General features: G+C 42.8%; 1 protein-coding gene across 3 annotated transcripts in view; it reads left to right on the forward strand.

Moving 5' to 3' along the window:
* The window catches only part of COL9A1 (collagen type IX alpha 1 chain), a 373679-nt gene extending 358752 nt beyond the window's left edge, over positions 1-14927 (forward strand). For all 3 annotated transcript variants that reach the window (XM_029595655.1, XM_029595654.1, XM_029595653.1), the window contains 2 exons: positions 4433-4510; positions 13915-14927. In XM_029595655.1, coding sequence (XP_029451515.1) covers positions 4433-4510; positions 13915-14096 — 260 coding nt within the window. In that variant the 3' untranslated portion in view covers positions 14097-14927. The remainder of the gene's footprint in view (positions 1-4432; positions 4511-13914) is intronic.
* Positions 14928-15657: the final 730 nt, after the last annotated feature.

The following is a 15657-nucleotide window of genomic DNA, read 5'->3' on the forward strand; positions in this document are numbered from 1 at the left end:
TTTGTTATACGGTTTGTAAGTAATGCATACTTTTGATTGGGTTGTATACTGTGAGGAAGTTGCCCTCTGCAGTATTATACATCACAATAATTTGAGTAAAAATGCATTGAATCGTAGGTTTTCTGGCATTAAGATTCTCAGCGTCCTTTGTTTACGGCATTTAAGCAATTTTACCCTTCCCTCTAGGCTACTATTAATTGTGAGGCTTAAAGGATAAACATTGGTTTAATACTGATACATTGGAAAGAATTATAAGTAACATTAGTCTCAGCTAGTTGAAATTAATTTCTTATCTTATGCAGCAGACGGAAGTCATTCTTGGAATTGTCATCATTAAATGTGTAATCCTTTTGAGTCATGTTCTAGGGATGTACATTTTGTAACCCATTCAAAGAAATGTCCAAGCAAACATGGAAAGTGACAGTTCTAGGAATGCTAGACCCAGATTTATTGTTACCATAGCTGCCCTACTTTAATTAATAAGTAATCATATAATATCACAATGGGATTTGCTATCAGGATTAATGGCTGCTTTTATACAACAGTAAGAAAGATGAAATCAAATACCTAAGGAGCTACGCCGGCTATTTAAGGGTAGTATCAGACCCAGTCTTGGAGGAAGTCTAGTCTTGCTCTTCGTCTATAGGAGGTTGTTGCATTTGGTTCTTAAAAGCTTGGCGGGAGGGCAGGGAAGGTGAGGAATGAAGACAAAGGAGGTCAATGAATAGGAGAAACACGGAAACAATGTGTCAGAGGTGCATATGATGGCACTGAAAGGGCTCTGCCTTGGGCCTTACTTTGAAGATAGCCAAAATGCTTATCATGGTTCTACCTCAGGTGTGGCAACCTAGTGGAGAAAAAACTACAGAAAGAGCCTGACAGGGTATCAAATGTAAGCTCTTGGGGGTTGAACAAAAATAAAATGGGCTAAGAAATATCACAGTGCGCCACCTCCATTTTTCAGAACTCTCGTTCTCAACCAGGGTTTTGTGAGAATACCAGCAGATGGGCTCTGATGGAAAAAAATGAGCCTATGCAGAATTTGTAATCCACATATCTCAATCCACCAGCTCACAGACTAGTGGGTCTTTCTTGTTTGCGATTTTGCAATGCCACTCTGTTATAGGATTTGTAATTTGGATTGCAAATCAGAAGATGGTTAGGGGTAATCTGGTAAAAAAAAAAATATTCTCACAGAGTTTAAAAATTAACCGCCTTAGCCTGTTCAACCAAGAGTTAACGCAAGAATGTTGGACTTAATAATAAAAAGAATGTCACCACAGCTCCCTATGGATAGTAAAAGAGGACTCGGGGTTCTCACTTCAGGAATTGCTATGCATCTCATGAAAAGGCTAGCTTTTTTTTTTAAACCTTTTATCCCACTCTCCAATCTTCCTTTTCTTCTTTTATCTATTTCTGTAATATGCCGCTGACCACGAGATGCTGCATCACGGTTGGCAAACTGTACTGTATCCTGCAACCTGCTAGGGCCTCCCAACATGGCTCCCGGTGTCTTGTTCCTGTGCTGCATCCTGCTTCTCTGAGTAAGGGCTCATAGCTACTCACCAGCTTTCTAGGGCCAGCACCCAGGATTTCCTGTGGTGCAGACTGATGACATCAGCACTGCTCTAACATAAAAAGAAGCTCACTCCTCTGGGCAGAAGCCTAAACAGGTTCTGATTCTTCATACCTATGCATCTGGCTGTTCCTGATTTCAGCTTCCAGTTGAGACCTGGCTTGGTTTCTGACCTTGCTTCTGTCTGCTGCCTGCCCTGATCCTTGCTTGTCTCCTTTTTCTGAGTGGACTCTGTCTGCCTGGACCTTACCTGCCTGCCCATGTCTCTGCCTCACGATTCTGTTCCATGCTTTGGCCCTGTCAGTCAGCAGTCCCAGGGTCCACGCTTTCAAGCCCGTGACAGTTTTTTAAATTTCATTTATTATTTTTACTTTCATTTGTTCACAGTTGAGACCTTATGTTATCTTATCCTGTCTTTCTGCTTTTCTCCTAGCACCTCAGCAAAGCTGCTCCAAAATGGTGGTGGGGTTCAGGCATTGCATGTGTGAGAAGCTGGGAATCTAGAAGGCTAGCATATCATGAGAATATGCCTTCCTTTGGTATATCAGTGATCCAGAAACATGAACCAAACCACATCAGTGATTCATGGTTTTTGTCACTCTAATCCTTTCAGATTTGTTTCTGGATTAAAAAAATGTGATCCTTCTTGGTTTGAAGAGGATTAGATTAGGATAGATAGTTGCACCCTCTATAGGGTTTCTCTTTCACGTGAACCATAGCTCATTATCTCATTATTGCACAGTGATGACCCTCTCTGCAGTAATGTACAGGAAATTAAACATATTTCTGAGCTATCTTGCTCATCCCCACTGTGATCTGATGTTCTCAGATGCAAAAGGTATTGTCAGATGGCTCCTCTCCTCCCTTGCTACCTGGGTCAGATTTACATCTCGTGCACCCTTAGGTGGGATCCAAGTGGAGGGTGCATCCTTATTCAAAGATGCTGGATCTCCTGACGTTCTCTCCACCGAGATGTAAGGGCACCTCAGTCTAGGTGGCCATCTCTCTATGACAGAATGCTCAGCTACACAATCAGCTGAGCGGCAGCATCTCATTGGCCAGAGGGCTGTCCTTAGTGAGCAGATGTTCTTTCAGCTTGACCGTGCTCTAGGGTGGTGTCTGCTCTGCCTAATGGGAAACCTGGCCCTGCTTTTTCCTGTATCTTCTGCTCATGCAGTACCTGCTGCCATCAGGTTCCTGCCATTTTTGAAGTAACACGATTTACAGATATTAGAATATTTCTTAGCTCCCTAGTGCAAGAAATCTGAAAGGAAAAGAATGTTGCTTATGGAGGAAATCTAGTTAGTAAAGTGGCATGCCAAGTCAAAGGCAGGGTGGAGGGACGGCTGGGTTAGTTGTTTAGCAAAAAAAAAGTGCCACATGATAGTTGCCCCTAAGAACACACAGAGAGGAACATTGTCAGGTTTATCAAAGAAAGGGCTATCAAAAATGCAATGCATATACTGGAGTTGTTCCCATTTTGCCCTAGATCATGATATGAGATTTCTACCTACATTTTGGCTTTGGGAAAATGATAGTAGGATGAGTTCTACTTCACTGTGCTTCTGTTCTTCTTCTGTGTTTTACTCTGCCTGGCACCATCCAAAATTCTGAACAACATTTTGGAGGGTTAACAAATAGTAGTCATGGTCTTAAGCAGAAGTAGAATGCTGAATGAAAGGGCTGGTTCATGCTATTTGTGCAGATGCATCTTAGCAATGTATATCTATAAACATTTGATATTCCGCCTTTGCTGAGTTGGTCTCAAGGCGGATTACAATCAAATTATCATTAAATCCCACTTACAATACTTTCACAATTTAGAAACCACATAGGGGAAAGCATGAAGGAAGAGAAAAAGGTAAGATAGAGGAATGATTGGACAGAGCTGATAGGGATAAGAGAGCAGGCGTCTTCTCAAAAAAGGTGTAAAAGCAGAGGAAGGTGCCTAGTGCAGGGGAAATAAGAGAGATCAGGCTGAAATAGCCCATGACAGAGGGAAATCTATTTTGCAGTCTTTGTTCAAGTCCTAGGTGTGGGATCTAGGGGAAGGCTTGGCTGAATTGTCAAGTTTTGGCTGAAGCACGTTTTGCCTTGAAACACGTTACTTTACCTGAAGGTAAAGTAACGTGTTTCAAGACATAGGAGTAGTGGTATAGTATTGGGGTAAAACAGCTGAATGCCTGGAGAATCTTGTAAGGTTAATCTGGCAGAAGCCAGTGAAGGAGAAGATAGAAGAGCCATTTGGAAGGATCAAAGTTCTCTTGTTGGAGAGTAGGATAATAGGCGTTGGGAAAGATGTTTGGGGCCAGGTTGTTCATGCATTTGAAGATGAAACAGGGTTTTGAACTGTATCTTGTTTTCAACCTAGAGTCAGTGTAGTTGCCTTAAGATTGGTTTTATGTGACAGTTGCTTTAGCTCCTACCACAATTCTGGCAGCCGTACTTTGTAGGAGTTGGAAGGATTTGAGGTTGCACTGTGATACGTCATTGAACAGAGAATTATAGTAGTCGATGCGACTGGTGGTTAAATCATGTAGCATGGTAGCAAGGTTGTATTTATCAAAGTAGTTGTGCTATTGGCAAATCTGTTGTAGGTGTATAAAGGGGTTTCTTACTACCACTGAGCTATGGGATTCCATGGTTGGGTTTTAGTCGAGCTGAAACCCCCATGCTCCATGCTGAATCCTTACAGAAACAGATAATTAGGCTGGACAGATTCATCCATTTCTGGCAAATATTGCAGAAATGTGAGGATTCCTACTGCCATGCAAACACTGAGAATCAGCTTCCATATAATCAGAGGATGCAACCTGTGTGTGTCCAAACGATAATCATTTTCTTTTAATAATCTAGGTGATGCAGGTGAAAAGGGAGAAAGAGGATTCTCAGGAAGAGGACCCAAAGGGTTACCGGGCCTACCTGGTCCTACAGGTACAGAAATACAAGTTATAAAACACCCAAAACCAAAGCATGCATGGTTTAGGTTTTATTCATTCTAAGAAAGTATGAACAAGCATTTTTAAGAAATTAGTTTATTTTCTGTGAAAAATAAAATGAAGTGAGTACTATGTACAGCCAGTGTAAGTTATACAATCATCACAGTAGTATTTTATTGCTTGGCATTTGCTAAACATAAAACAGCTTTATGAAGAGTATATGTCAATATAATGTCTATAGCTCGTAGAACTGTTGTAACACTGCCATCTAGTGGCATCATAGTTAATGTACTACAGTTAAAATGTGATTGCCCCCTGTACATTTTTAAAAATAATTCCTACTTTTGTGATATGCATGAAAAATGCAATATAGAGAGGTATTGAAAAGTTAAGAGTGTTTGTAGTTTAAGTCTGCAGTATTGCCTATTAGCAGATAACCCCATCTGGGGACACTGAGCAATTATATTGTTTGTGCTTGAAGTCAACACTATCGGTATACAGATACTTATACATACTCAAAGCAAGTACTTACTTTGTTTTTTTGTTATAATTCACTTTGGGGTCTGAGAAGGGGTAAGGTGGAATATAAATTATAATGATTATAGTCTCCCCATGGTATGTCCAATGTCATACAAGTTCCTGATATCACAAATACTGGAGAATATATCTAAAAACCTTCGAATGGCATCTTACACACTCTTTAACTTGTTCTTTGTTGCCAGCATGAAACCATTGTTAATACTAACTGTGTTTGAGTTCAAGAGACAGAAAAGTGTCACTGCCATTCTAAGAAGTCCCTTAAGCACTGACTGTAGATAATAGAAATGGTCTTAGCATACAGTGTTGTAAGATCTATTTAGTGGGAACTAAAACACTTTGCAGCCCCATTTTCTAGTGGTAGTTATGAAGGAGGGGATACCAGGGCATGATAACTGAAAAATCCCACTAAACCCTGATGTGGATTCTCTGAATGGTGGGGGGAGGATGGACCTCCAGGGCCTAAAGTGTAGTATATTGTCTCTTTCTATAAGGCTTTTAGTCTCTGTACTGGTGATTGCCAATTAAATAAAAGTTGACTGCTCAGCGTGTTGAAGGGTAATTCATTGACACCACATTTTCTTCTTGTTACATCTAAAATCAAATCAATAAAGAAACTCCAAATTGATCTGTGCCTGTGGTACTTTGATCTTTCCCCAAGGTCTTCTGTCCTCCCTTGGATGGAAGGAAGGCTGCCTGGGTTGCTCTGGAATGGATTTTCCTATCCAACTTTCAGGTTCCTGGCCTGGAGGTCTCCCTGTGGATGTGGGGGCGAGAGATAGTTTTAGGCCTCTCTCAATTCAAATCCAGTAAAGGGGCTGGTCTACTAATATTAACGAGTAGTGGCTGAGTTTACCAGTCACCGGGCCAGTCCAAATCAAGATATCAGTAGTTAAATGCTTCAGAATAAGCCAACTCTGTACAGAGACAATGGGGGTCATTTACCAAGTGGATCGCATGCGAAAAGTCCCTTATCGCATGCGATACCAAGATGGGGGCAGAGTCGGGGCGGTGTCAGTCCCGGAAGAGGAGGAGTCGGGGCGGCACTGGGGCTGACGCCGGGAAGACTGCGCCGACAACGAAAGGTAAGCACCTTTATCGCTGTCAGTTTCGCACCGCGGAGGTGCGATTGCTGCTGTCTATCGCAGGACCGCCCCCCCCCCCCCCCCCCCGTATTTCCCTGCCCCCCATTACTGCGGGATTCAGGGAGCCCTGCGACTTTGGGAAATGTAGGCCAATGTTTGCATTTCAAGGTCACGATTTGAAGCTCCAGGGAGGAAGACTCAGAACCAATGTCAGGAAGTATTTCTTCACGGAGAGGGTGGTGGATGCCTGGAATGCCCTTCCGGAAGAAGTGGTGAAGACCAGATCTGTGAAGGACTTCAAAGGGGCGTGGGATAAACACTGTGGATCCATAAAGTCTAGAGGACGTGAATGAAGAGTGGGTGGCTCACGGGAATGACGGCTACTGCCTGGAGATAATACCCTTATTCAATAAACATACACACGGTTAATGCGACTCCAACATTGCTCTAAGCTTCAACGGCAAGAGGAAATGTGGAAAAAGATTTGCATTCACAAAAAAAGCGGGGAGTAGCTTCCTTGTTAGGCGGTTACTACCCCAAACCAAATAAGCCTGGTACTTCACTTTCAATGCATATCCAGCATAGTTCTCTGCTTCAGTGGCAGGGGAGAAAGTCTCATAGTTCACTTTCAATGCATATCCAGCATAACTCTCTGCTTCAACAGCAGGGGGAATGAAGAAAAGTAGATCTATATACAGACAGCAACCAACAAAGTCTGAATTATTTAGTCTGGGTAAACAAATAAGCATGGGTATAGCTTGCTTATTGTGGCGGTTACTACCCCTAACTAATTAAGCTAGATATTTCACTTAGAGGCAGTTCCAACACTGCTCTCTACATTAATGGTGGGGGTGGAAGGGAAATAGAATCAAAAGGTTACTAAGAGCCAAGAGTAACAGATAAGAATGAGAGAAAAAAAAAAGTGCAAAACTTGCTGGGCAGACTGGATGGGCCGTTTGGTCTTCTTCTGCCGTCATTTCTATGTTTCTATGTTCTATGTTTCTAAGTGTAGAACCAAGTAGCCTTCAAGTTGCCAGGAACAGCTTTCTGGTTCCCAACTACCCAATTTCAAGGTCAAAAGCCCAAATTAGGTTCCTTGGGGGTGTGGTTGTTGGCCCCATCATCAGATGCATTCCCTTCAGAGCACTGGCATACTTCTCTGAGCAGTTCCTGCTTCAAAACCCTGCCAGCTTTCAGACCTAACATTAATAACCCCCAACTCATGGGTAAACTATGGATGCCAATGGGTCACACTCAAGTGTGTATCACAGAAAATATATCTCTAGAATATACAAATTGCAGGCAAACAGGTCAGACTGTTTACAACAATGAATAGGTCGGGTTGGACCCTCTTCACTTATGGGAGTGATGGGTTCTCTGAATATGATAATGTCAGGTCTGCTTTATCTGAGCCTCCTTCTTCAAGATCTTACATTGTAGTCTGTGGAGTCCAGACTAGTATGATCTCATGGACAGTCCAGGCTCGGGGTTTCCATCCCTCATGACTTGCATCTGGCAGCATTAGCAGTTTGGGGATCTAGGGCTTGACCTATAAAAGCAGCATCCATAAGGAGTACAGGTACTCTGGTCTGAGTTTCTGAGGTAGGGTCATTCCTTTCTCAACTCAGTCAAGCATTGTCAAATGCCTGGTAGACAACATCCCTAAATGTTTGTGTAACCCATGGTTACTAATTAAAATTGTGTTGTAGCACCTCCTGTGGGATTGTTAATGCATCCTTCTTGTTTTGTCTGAGCATGCTCCAACTTTGGTTGAGTCAGTCTTTGAAGTGTTCAGGAACTGGCAAAATGTCTTTTTCCGGCATGCAGCTCCAGAGGATCCAGCTTCCTGTTGAGCAATTGTAAGCTCCAGGAAGGACTAGGCCAACAAATTTAATTGCACTCCTGTTATTAAGGCTTGGAGCAAACTGATAATCTTCAATAATCTTAGAGCTTTGTTCCACTTTTATATGTTGAATTTATCAGGGTGCTGTCACTATAATAATGAATACGTAGTTTACAATTATCTACATGTCTCAATCCTGAGTCTCAGGTGTAGTGCATGAACCCTAGTGTTAACCTATGACTTACGAGAACTCCATGCTTCCAACCATGGACCATGAACAAACATTTTATCACCTTTCATACAGGCCGATACAGAATGGTGCGCTCAGCTGAGCCGCACATTTTACTCTCAGAAATTAATACCTGCCAAGGGCAGGCATTAAGTTGGAAGCAACCCAGAAAATTCTGCTTTTTTGTACACCCTCCGACTTAATATCCCAGTGATATTAAGTCAGAGGAACCAAAAATTAAAAAAAAAAATCTGGTTGGTGGGTTCGAAAATGGACGCTCAATTTTGCCGGCATCTGTTTTCTGAACCCGTGGCTGTAAAATTAAGCGTCAGTTGTCTGACCCGCTGACATCCGCCTCTTCCGCTAATAAGAAGGAGCTATGGATGTGCTGTTGTCCCTAGCACCTCCTTATTAGTGCCGGGCCTCATTTAAATACAGAATTGCGCACCCAGGAGAGGTACCTGGGCGCCCGTTGGGAGAGCGGGAACACGGGGTTTTTTTAGCTGATTTTTTTTTCCAGTACATAATTCTCTTCTCTGGAGGACATACCTACCAGCCTAAGACTTTTGTATGGGGTCCTAAATATTTTGTGATAATAAAAAAAAAAAAAAAAAAAGAAATTTGCAATTAGGTACATTTTGAGAGCAGAGTACTGTAATTTTCCATAGAGGCAACCACATAGACTCCCACTTCCCTGCCCCAGGGGTGGTGGTGGTGATTGTGATTGTTGAGTTTAATTATCAAAATCTTCAGGGGTAAAGGGGCAGCAATGGCAGGTACTTATGGGCCTTAGCAATAGTCCTAATTTTTGAAAGGCTACATGTGCAAAAATGTTCTTTTGTGCAACGTTTTATAAGCTGAGTTCCAATTTATGCGCTTTGAGCCAGCATAATGCAAATAATATCGTGATTTCTTGTGCACACTGTGTTTTTCTATGTGCTTGGTATTTGCGACCTGTGTGCGTGCGCATACGCACACAGCTTAGAGGAAACAGTGCGCCCAGGCCCCACATCTTTGAAATACTTAGCAACCCCTCTGAAAAATAGACTGGCAGATTTTCTCAATAGTTGAAACATATATGATGGTTTCCTAGATTTTGCACATTGTTATTTTTGTTGTATGTTATGTTTGTCATGATATGTTTTGTTTTATGTTACATTATTTTATGGTGTATATTGTAATCTGTTTAGCATGACTTGTCATAAATAAACATGACTCCCCATCAGGCCTGTGGGAAACAATCCTGTGCCAGTAACTATTAATTCTTTTTCTGTCTTTCTTTATCACTTTTGACCTCTTTGGTATGCATGTGTACATGAATAAATAATTAAGGAGTTAACATACTAACCTGCATTAAAACTGGCTGTCAATGCATGCTAATGACCAATTTTAATTTTTGTCGCTTGCAAAACACCTCATTAAGGAGGTAATTTTCAAAAGAGTTATGCATGTAAATTCAACATTATTGTAGCAATGTTAAAAAGCCCATTTATGCGCTTCGGGGTAAATTTTAAAACGTGTGCGCATTTTATAAAATACAATTCCCGCGTGTGCATGTGTGGGCGGGTGGCGTCTCGCAGGTGAAAGGGAGGAATTAAAAAAAAAAATATGTGCAGCGTTGTGATCGGGCCTACACCAGTTCCCTCCCAGTCCACTCCAATTAAGGAATGGAATGGGAGGGAACTTTCCTATCCCCCCTTCCTACTCTGCCTCCCTTTTGCCCTCTCCTCCCCAACTTCTAAAATCCCTTTTCCTACCTTTTTTTTTTTTTTAATTTTGGAACTTCATCTAATGGCCTTTGTCCCGGTCAGGCCCCGCCCCCCCCCCCCCCCCCCCCCCCCCCCCCGGCCCGCTCTTTCAAGGAGCCCGGCACTTCCGCACGTACCGGGCGATATGCGCATGGCTGGGCTGTTTTTAAAATGCGCTCTGCACGCGCACTGCTCGGTCATGCACGTATCCCCCGGTTTTTGCATGCGCTGGGCTTTTAAAATTTGGGCTGTAGAGTGCAACTTTCAAAAGGTTGCGCAGGCACACATATACGTATTTGCATTGGCACATGCCCAGAGACGTGGTATTTTGTAACGTGCAGGCACTTATGCACACATGTTATAAAATAGCCTAAGTGCGCGGATGTGTTTACCTAATTTTAACTTTGTGTGTGTGCCCAGCAGCGTAAGTCAGTTTACAGACACACAACTACACATCTGTATTTTAAAACAGACGTGCATCCAGCCAAGGACCAGTTTCACCAGTTCATCCACCAGTTCGCCCATGTTCTCTTAGGTCCTCCCAGACCCCTCACAGATGCCTGTATTATTTTTTTAAGTTACACTTCCTCCATAGCAGAAGGAAAGTTACATGACACTGGACCTGGGCACATGCGCAGCCTCACAGACACTTGTGCACGTATATCTTGGTCCTGCCCCGGAACGCCCACATCCGGCCCACACCAAGCCTACCTCATCGGCACTTGTGCGCGCATCTGCCTTCTTTATAAAATAGGCTGCACACGTGCTAGTACGAGATAAGCGCGCCCATCTAGCTTCTAAAATTCACTTCTTAGAGGGTAACTTTCAAAACTGCTTGTATGCACCCCTTTATACATGGCTATGGGTGCATGCAAAGTTGCTACTGTATTTTGTAACCTGTGTGGAAATGATATGCGCAGGTTAGAAAATATGAGTGCATTTCTGCGCCAAATGTCCGTGCATATAAAACCCACGAGCTGCGCAAGTTCAGACTTATCCAGATAAATGCTGATTTATCTGGCTAAGTAGCAGCACTTATCCGGATAAATTTGAAGAGTTCTACTTAGATGGACAAGTAGCACTTTTCAGACTTCTCCGGCTAAATAGCTCGTGCTGCTACTTAGCCAGATAAATTGCAATATAGCGGGGTAAGTGCGTGCAAATGATATACTTGCATATTTGTACTTCTAATTTTAAAAGGATACGTGAGTAGATTGTGCTTGTGTTAATTAGATGCTTTTACACGCGTTAACCAGTGTATTTTATAACATGCGTGCGGCAATGAAATAACCAATTTTACCAATTTGTCTACTAGTTCACCCAGTTCATCTGCAGCTCATGAACACCCTCCTGGTTCTCCAGCCTGAAGTCCCGTCCCCCCACCACCATTTCACCCAGACCTCCTACCCAGTCATTTTTCACTTTGAAGATGTTTGCGATCACTTACACCAGATATTGCGCAGGATTAAATATACACAAGTAAAGGCTAATGTGCATCACTTTGGCAGGATGTAAAATACCAAGTTCATCAGATAAATGTTGGCCCCTCTCCAGAATGCCTCTGACCCACCCCTTTTTTTACATATGCAGATTTGCTTATGGACCCTTATTTATGTGTATGTTATGATTTTTAAACAGCATGCACTCACATATATGCAGTTTTATGCATGTAAGTGCTCATTTTTACATGCACAAGGTTTGAAAAATTCACCTTTTATAGTGCACTTACGAGGGTAAAACCTATTGACAATTCGATGGCATATATTGTAGCAATTTTCAAAAGCTCACTTGCACAGGTAAACTGCATTTGCAGATGTAAAACCTTGTTTTAAGTGTGTAAATCCTTTTAAAAATCAGGCCCTATGTGTGTAAATCATTTCGAAAATTACCTGCTAAATGCCTAATGTACTATTAAACTTGGTGTTTTGCAGGAGATAACACCAATGTGTTCTTGCTGCCGGCTATCAAAAATAGTCACTGTGGGCCGCAATGTCTCTCTCCACCAACAGTGGAAGCAAAGCCCCCTCTGACCACGTTCCCTCCTCCGGGCCACTTGACTCTCCTTTTGTTCACTCTCTCAACAGTGAAGTGAGGGTCTGCGAGTCCCTCCTTGACAGTGAAGCAAGGCCTCCCCTCCCCAAGGCCACCTGACTTGCCTTCCAGTACTTCTCTCCCCACCTGACATGAAGCAAGATACTGAAATTCCTGTCCCTCTTTTACTCCTGGGGGAATTCTGCACACAAAAACTTAAAATTCTGCAAAATTCTGCATATTTTATATTGGTCAAAATAACACAATATACCTGACAGTCTTTAAGTAATTAATTTAAAATGTAATACAGAAAAAAGTTATTACTTAGAGATACAGAATTTTAAATATTTTGAGCAGAATTTTCCTAGAAGTTCACGGTAAGAGTGTCCCTTCCACTCTCTCTCTCCCTACTCCCCTGGCCACTTTGCCCTCTCAGGCCCCAACTCCTTCACCTGCTAGTATCTCTCCCCTCCCCCTCTAAGCTCAACGTCTTCCACTCTATCTCCACTCCCACAGTTTGACCCCCTCTCTTATTACTTCCCCTCACATTGGCTTTCTCTGTCCCACTCTCTCTCTCTCCTACACAGGCTTCCTCTCTTTAGTGCACATACACAACCCCTTATTCAGGGTCCCTCTCTTGCTCACACACATCCCCTCATACAGGGTCCCTCTCTCTCTCTCTCTTGCATACACACCCACACAGGCCCCCTTTCTCTCTCACATATACACCCTCACACAGGCTACCTATGTCTCTCTCTCACATACCCTTTCACACGGGCTCACTCTCACACATACACAATCCCTTCAGACAGGCTCCCTCTCTCACAAACAAACAAACAAGCACTCACACATACACCTCATCCCTTTTTCACACACACCAGCTCCCAGTCTCTCACACATTTACACACTCCTTCACAATCTTCTCACATAGGCTTCCTCTCTCTGGCACCCACATTCACGCACTCTCACACATGTCCTCTCTCACTCCCCCCCCCCCCAGGCTTGTAGTCTTAGACACACACACACACACACACACGCCAAGTTCTGCGCAGAAAATGGCAATTCTGTGTAGGGGGGAATTCTGCACAAATTCTGCGCTCTGCAGTAGTACAGAATTCCCCCAGGACTACTCTTTCTACCTCCCTTCAGGCCAGGACTCCCCACCTACATTTTCAGCAGCAGTGCAGATGTTCAAGAGAGTAAAAGACTGCAGGAGGTCAGTCAGCTCCATTTTGCATGGCAGAGCCAGCAGGGCACTCGGCAGAAATGCTCTCCCACCTCCTTGAACATCTTCACTGGGGTAGGTAGATGTCCTCATCTTAGGAGGAATGGAAGGAGTGGATTTTGGGAGGTTTTTGGTGGTCCAGAGGCCATGCTTCACTGTCTAGGGAGGGGAAGCATTGCCAGGATTATGGTCAGGTGGCACAGGGGGAATTTACTGTCATGGTGAAAAGTGGCATGAGGACAGTCTGGCCCACAGTGGGCCTTCTCTATTGCCAAAACCTAACTGCACCTTAAAGAGGTGTAATTAAGTACCTGCATTGCAGATTAATGTGAATCATGTTGTTTAACATGATTTGCATTAACCCTATTTGAACATTAATGAACTGCTTTGTTTGCATTTTCGCATGTCAGCTCAACATTTTTATGGCAGAAGTCTACATTAATATGGGCTATTGCAAAAACATGTTAAGTTTAATACTGCTTTAATGTGCATTAAAATGGGTGTTAATGCATGTTAATGCGGCTTAAGCCTTAACACACTTTAGTACATTTGACTCTTTACTAGTAAAGATATTATTTGTTACTCCTCATAGAACAGGGTTGTTGTATAATGTGGGCTGTGTTTTAAATAAATAGATTAAAATAAATATATTCTGTAATGTATGTGAGATCTCTCCCCTCAACGTATGCTCCTTCTTGCAGGTGAGCCCGGCAAGGCCAGTTATGGCCAGGATGGGCGGGATGGGGAGCGGGGCCCTCCTGGAGTGGCCGGTCAGCCTGGGGTTCCCGGTCCTCCTGGCGCTGCTGGTGTTCCAGGTTACTGTGATCCTTCTGCCTGCAGTCTGCAAGCCATGGCGTCTCCACAGTCTGTGAAAGGACCCTGAAATGCAGGGGGTCATGTTTCTGTCTGCCTACACAGTGGAGAATGAGAGCGTGAAATGGAGGAGGGACAAACCAAAGCCTGGCTGTATGTTCACAAGCAGACCTAAGCGTGCTGTTGGTAGGCTATTGCAAAATTTGTGCTTCACAACTACAATTTGGAAAGACAACTTCAAAACTATACAAGAACTTTCTTTTGATAAAAGGACAGTAATCAAAAGTGATTTTTTTTATAAAGGCATTTCTCTGTTAAGTATTCTGTGGGGCATCCCCTGAATGGATGAAATAAGGGGGAAATGTTTTGTTTACCTCACTTGTAGCCATTACCTTCTTTGATACACTTGTAAATCAAACTGAGTAGGAACTCCTACCCCTCCCTCCCCAAATGTATTGCCCAAGTTAAACTATTGTTGCCCTCTCTATGTACTGTATTGCATAGTAGGCCTTATTATCAGGTTGCAGTGATTTCGTCTGAACAGAAATAGATGTCAGACCATTCATGTAAAAACATGCTACCCAAAGTACACTGTGTGCTGTAAATCTTTGCAAATGTCTCGTTTCTGGATCCTTACAGCCAGCACGAAAATAAATGTCTCTGAAAAGTGTTAGGTTTCATTTTCAACTACTATTTCTGTCCTGAACCTGTTATGTAGGAAACATTTTCCATCTGGGGCCCTTTTGCGTAAAGTTGTCACCACGAGAAAGGCAGTCAGCCACTCTTAAGCAAGATTGTATTATCCTGAAATCAGGATGCTTTATAATTGATCTTATTTATTTTGAAGGCCCACTTTGACATCTCTGGTTGTATAAAAGAAGAAATAAATGATGTTTCTTAAGCCTGTGCATGTCTTTGTATGGATAGTCCAATAAAATGTAACAGGAGTAGCTCAACTGGACACTGGAAGAGACACTCAGGCTGATGCAATACTATGCACTGGCTACAGCGCACGGCTCAACCCGCGATACAAAACGGGTTAGAGTGTCCAAAACACACGACCAATCACACGCACAGTTAATAGCGCTCATCACATGTAAATGCGTGTTGATGAGGCTATTATCTATTCTCCCTGATGCCAAAAAATAAATGTGCACCTGACACGCACATTTTTACTCGCTAAAATTAACGCCTGCCCTGAGCAGGCATTAATTTTGGAGGAGCCCAAAAAGAGTACAGAAAAGCAGAAAATACTACTTTTCTGTACTTATTCTGACTTAATATCATTTATTTATTTTATTTATTCAAAAGCTTTTATATACCGACGTTCATGTACTGGTACATATCATGTCGGTTTACATAGAACCAAAGTTGGAAGTTACATCGAACAATCGAACATTATCAATCAAAAATATCATGGAAATATTAGGTTGGAGAAACTAAAAAATTAGAAATGTCCCCCTCCCTCCCCCAAAATAAATAAATAAAAAGGGTGCCGGCAGTCTGGCTGGCTGTGCATAGGTTAGGAAAAGGGACATTAAAATTGAGCATCCATTTTCCTAAGCGGCTGACAGCCACCTCTCCCAGGTACCCACTGCCGAGGAGGTGCTAGGGGCGCGTGATTTCCCCTA

The sequence above is a fragment of the Rhinatrema bivittatum genome, chromosome 3 (assembly GCF_901001135.1).
Source record: "Rhinatrema bivittatum chromosome 3, aRhiBiv1.1, whole genome shotgun sequence".
Lineage (NCBI taxonomy): Eukaryota > Metazoa > Chordata > Amphibia > Gymnophiona > Rhinatrematidae > Rhinatrema > Rhinatrema bivittatum.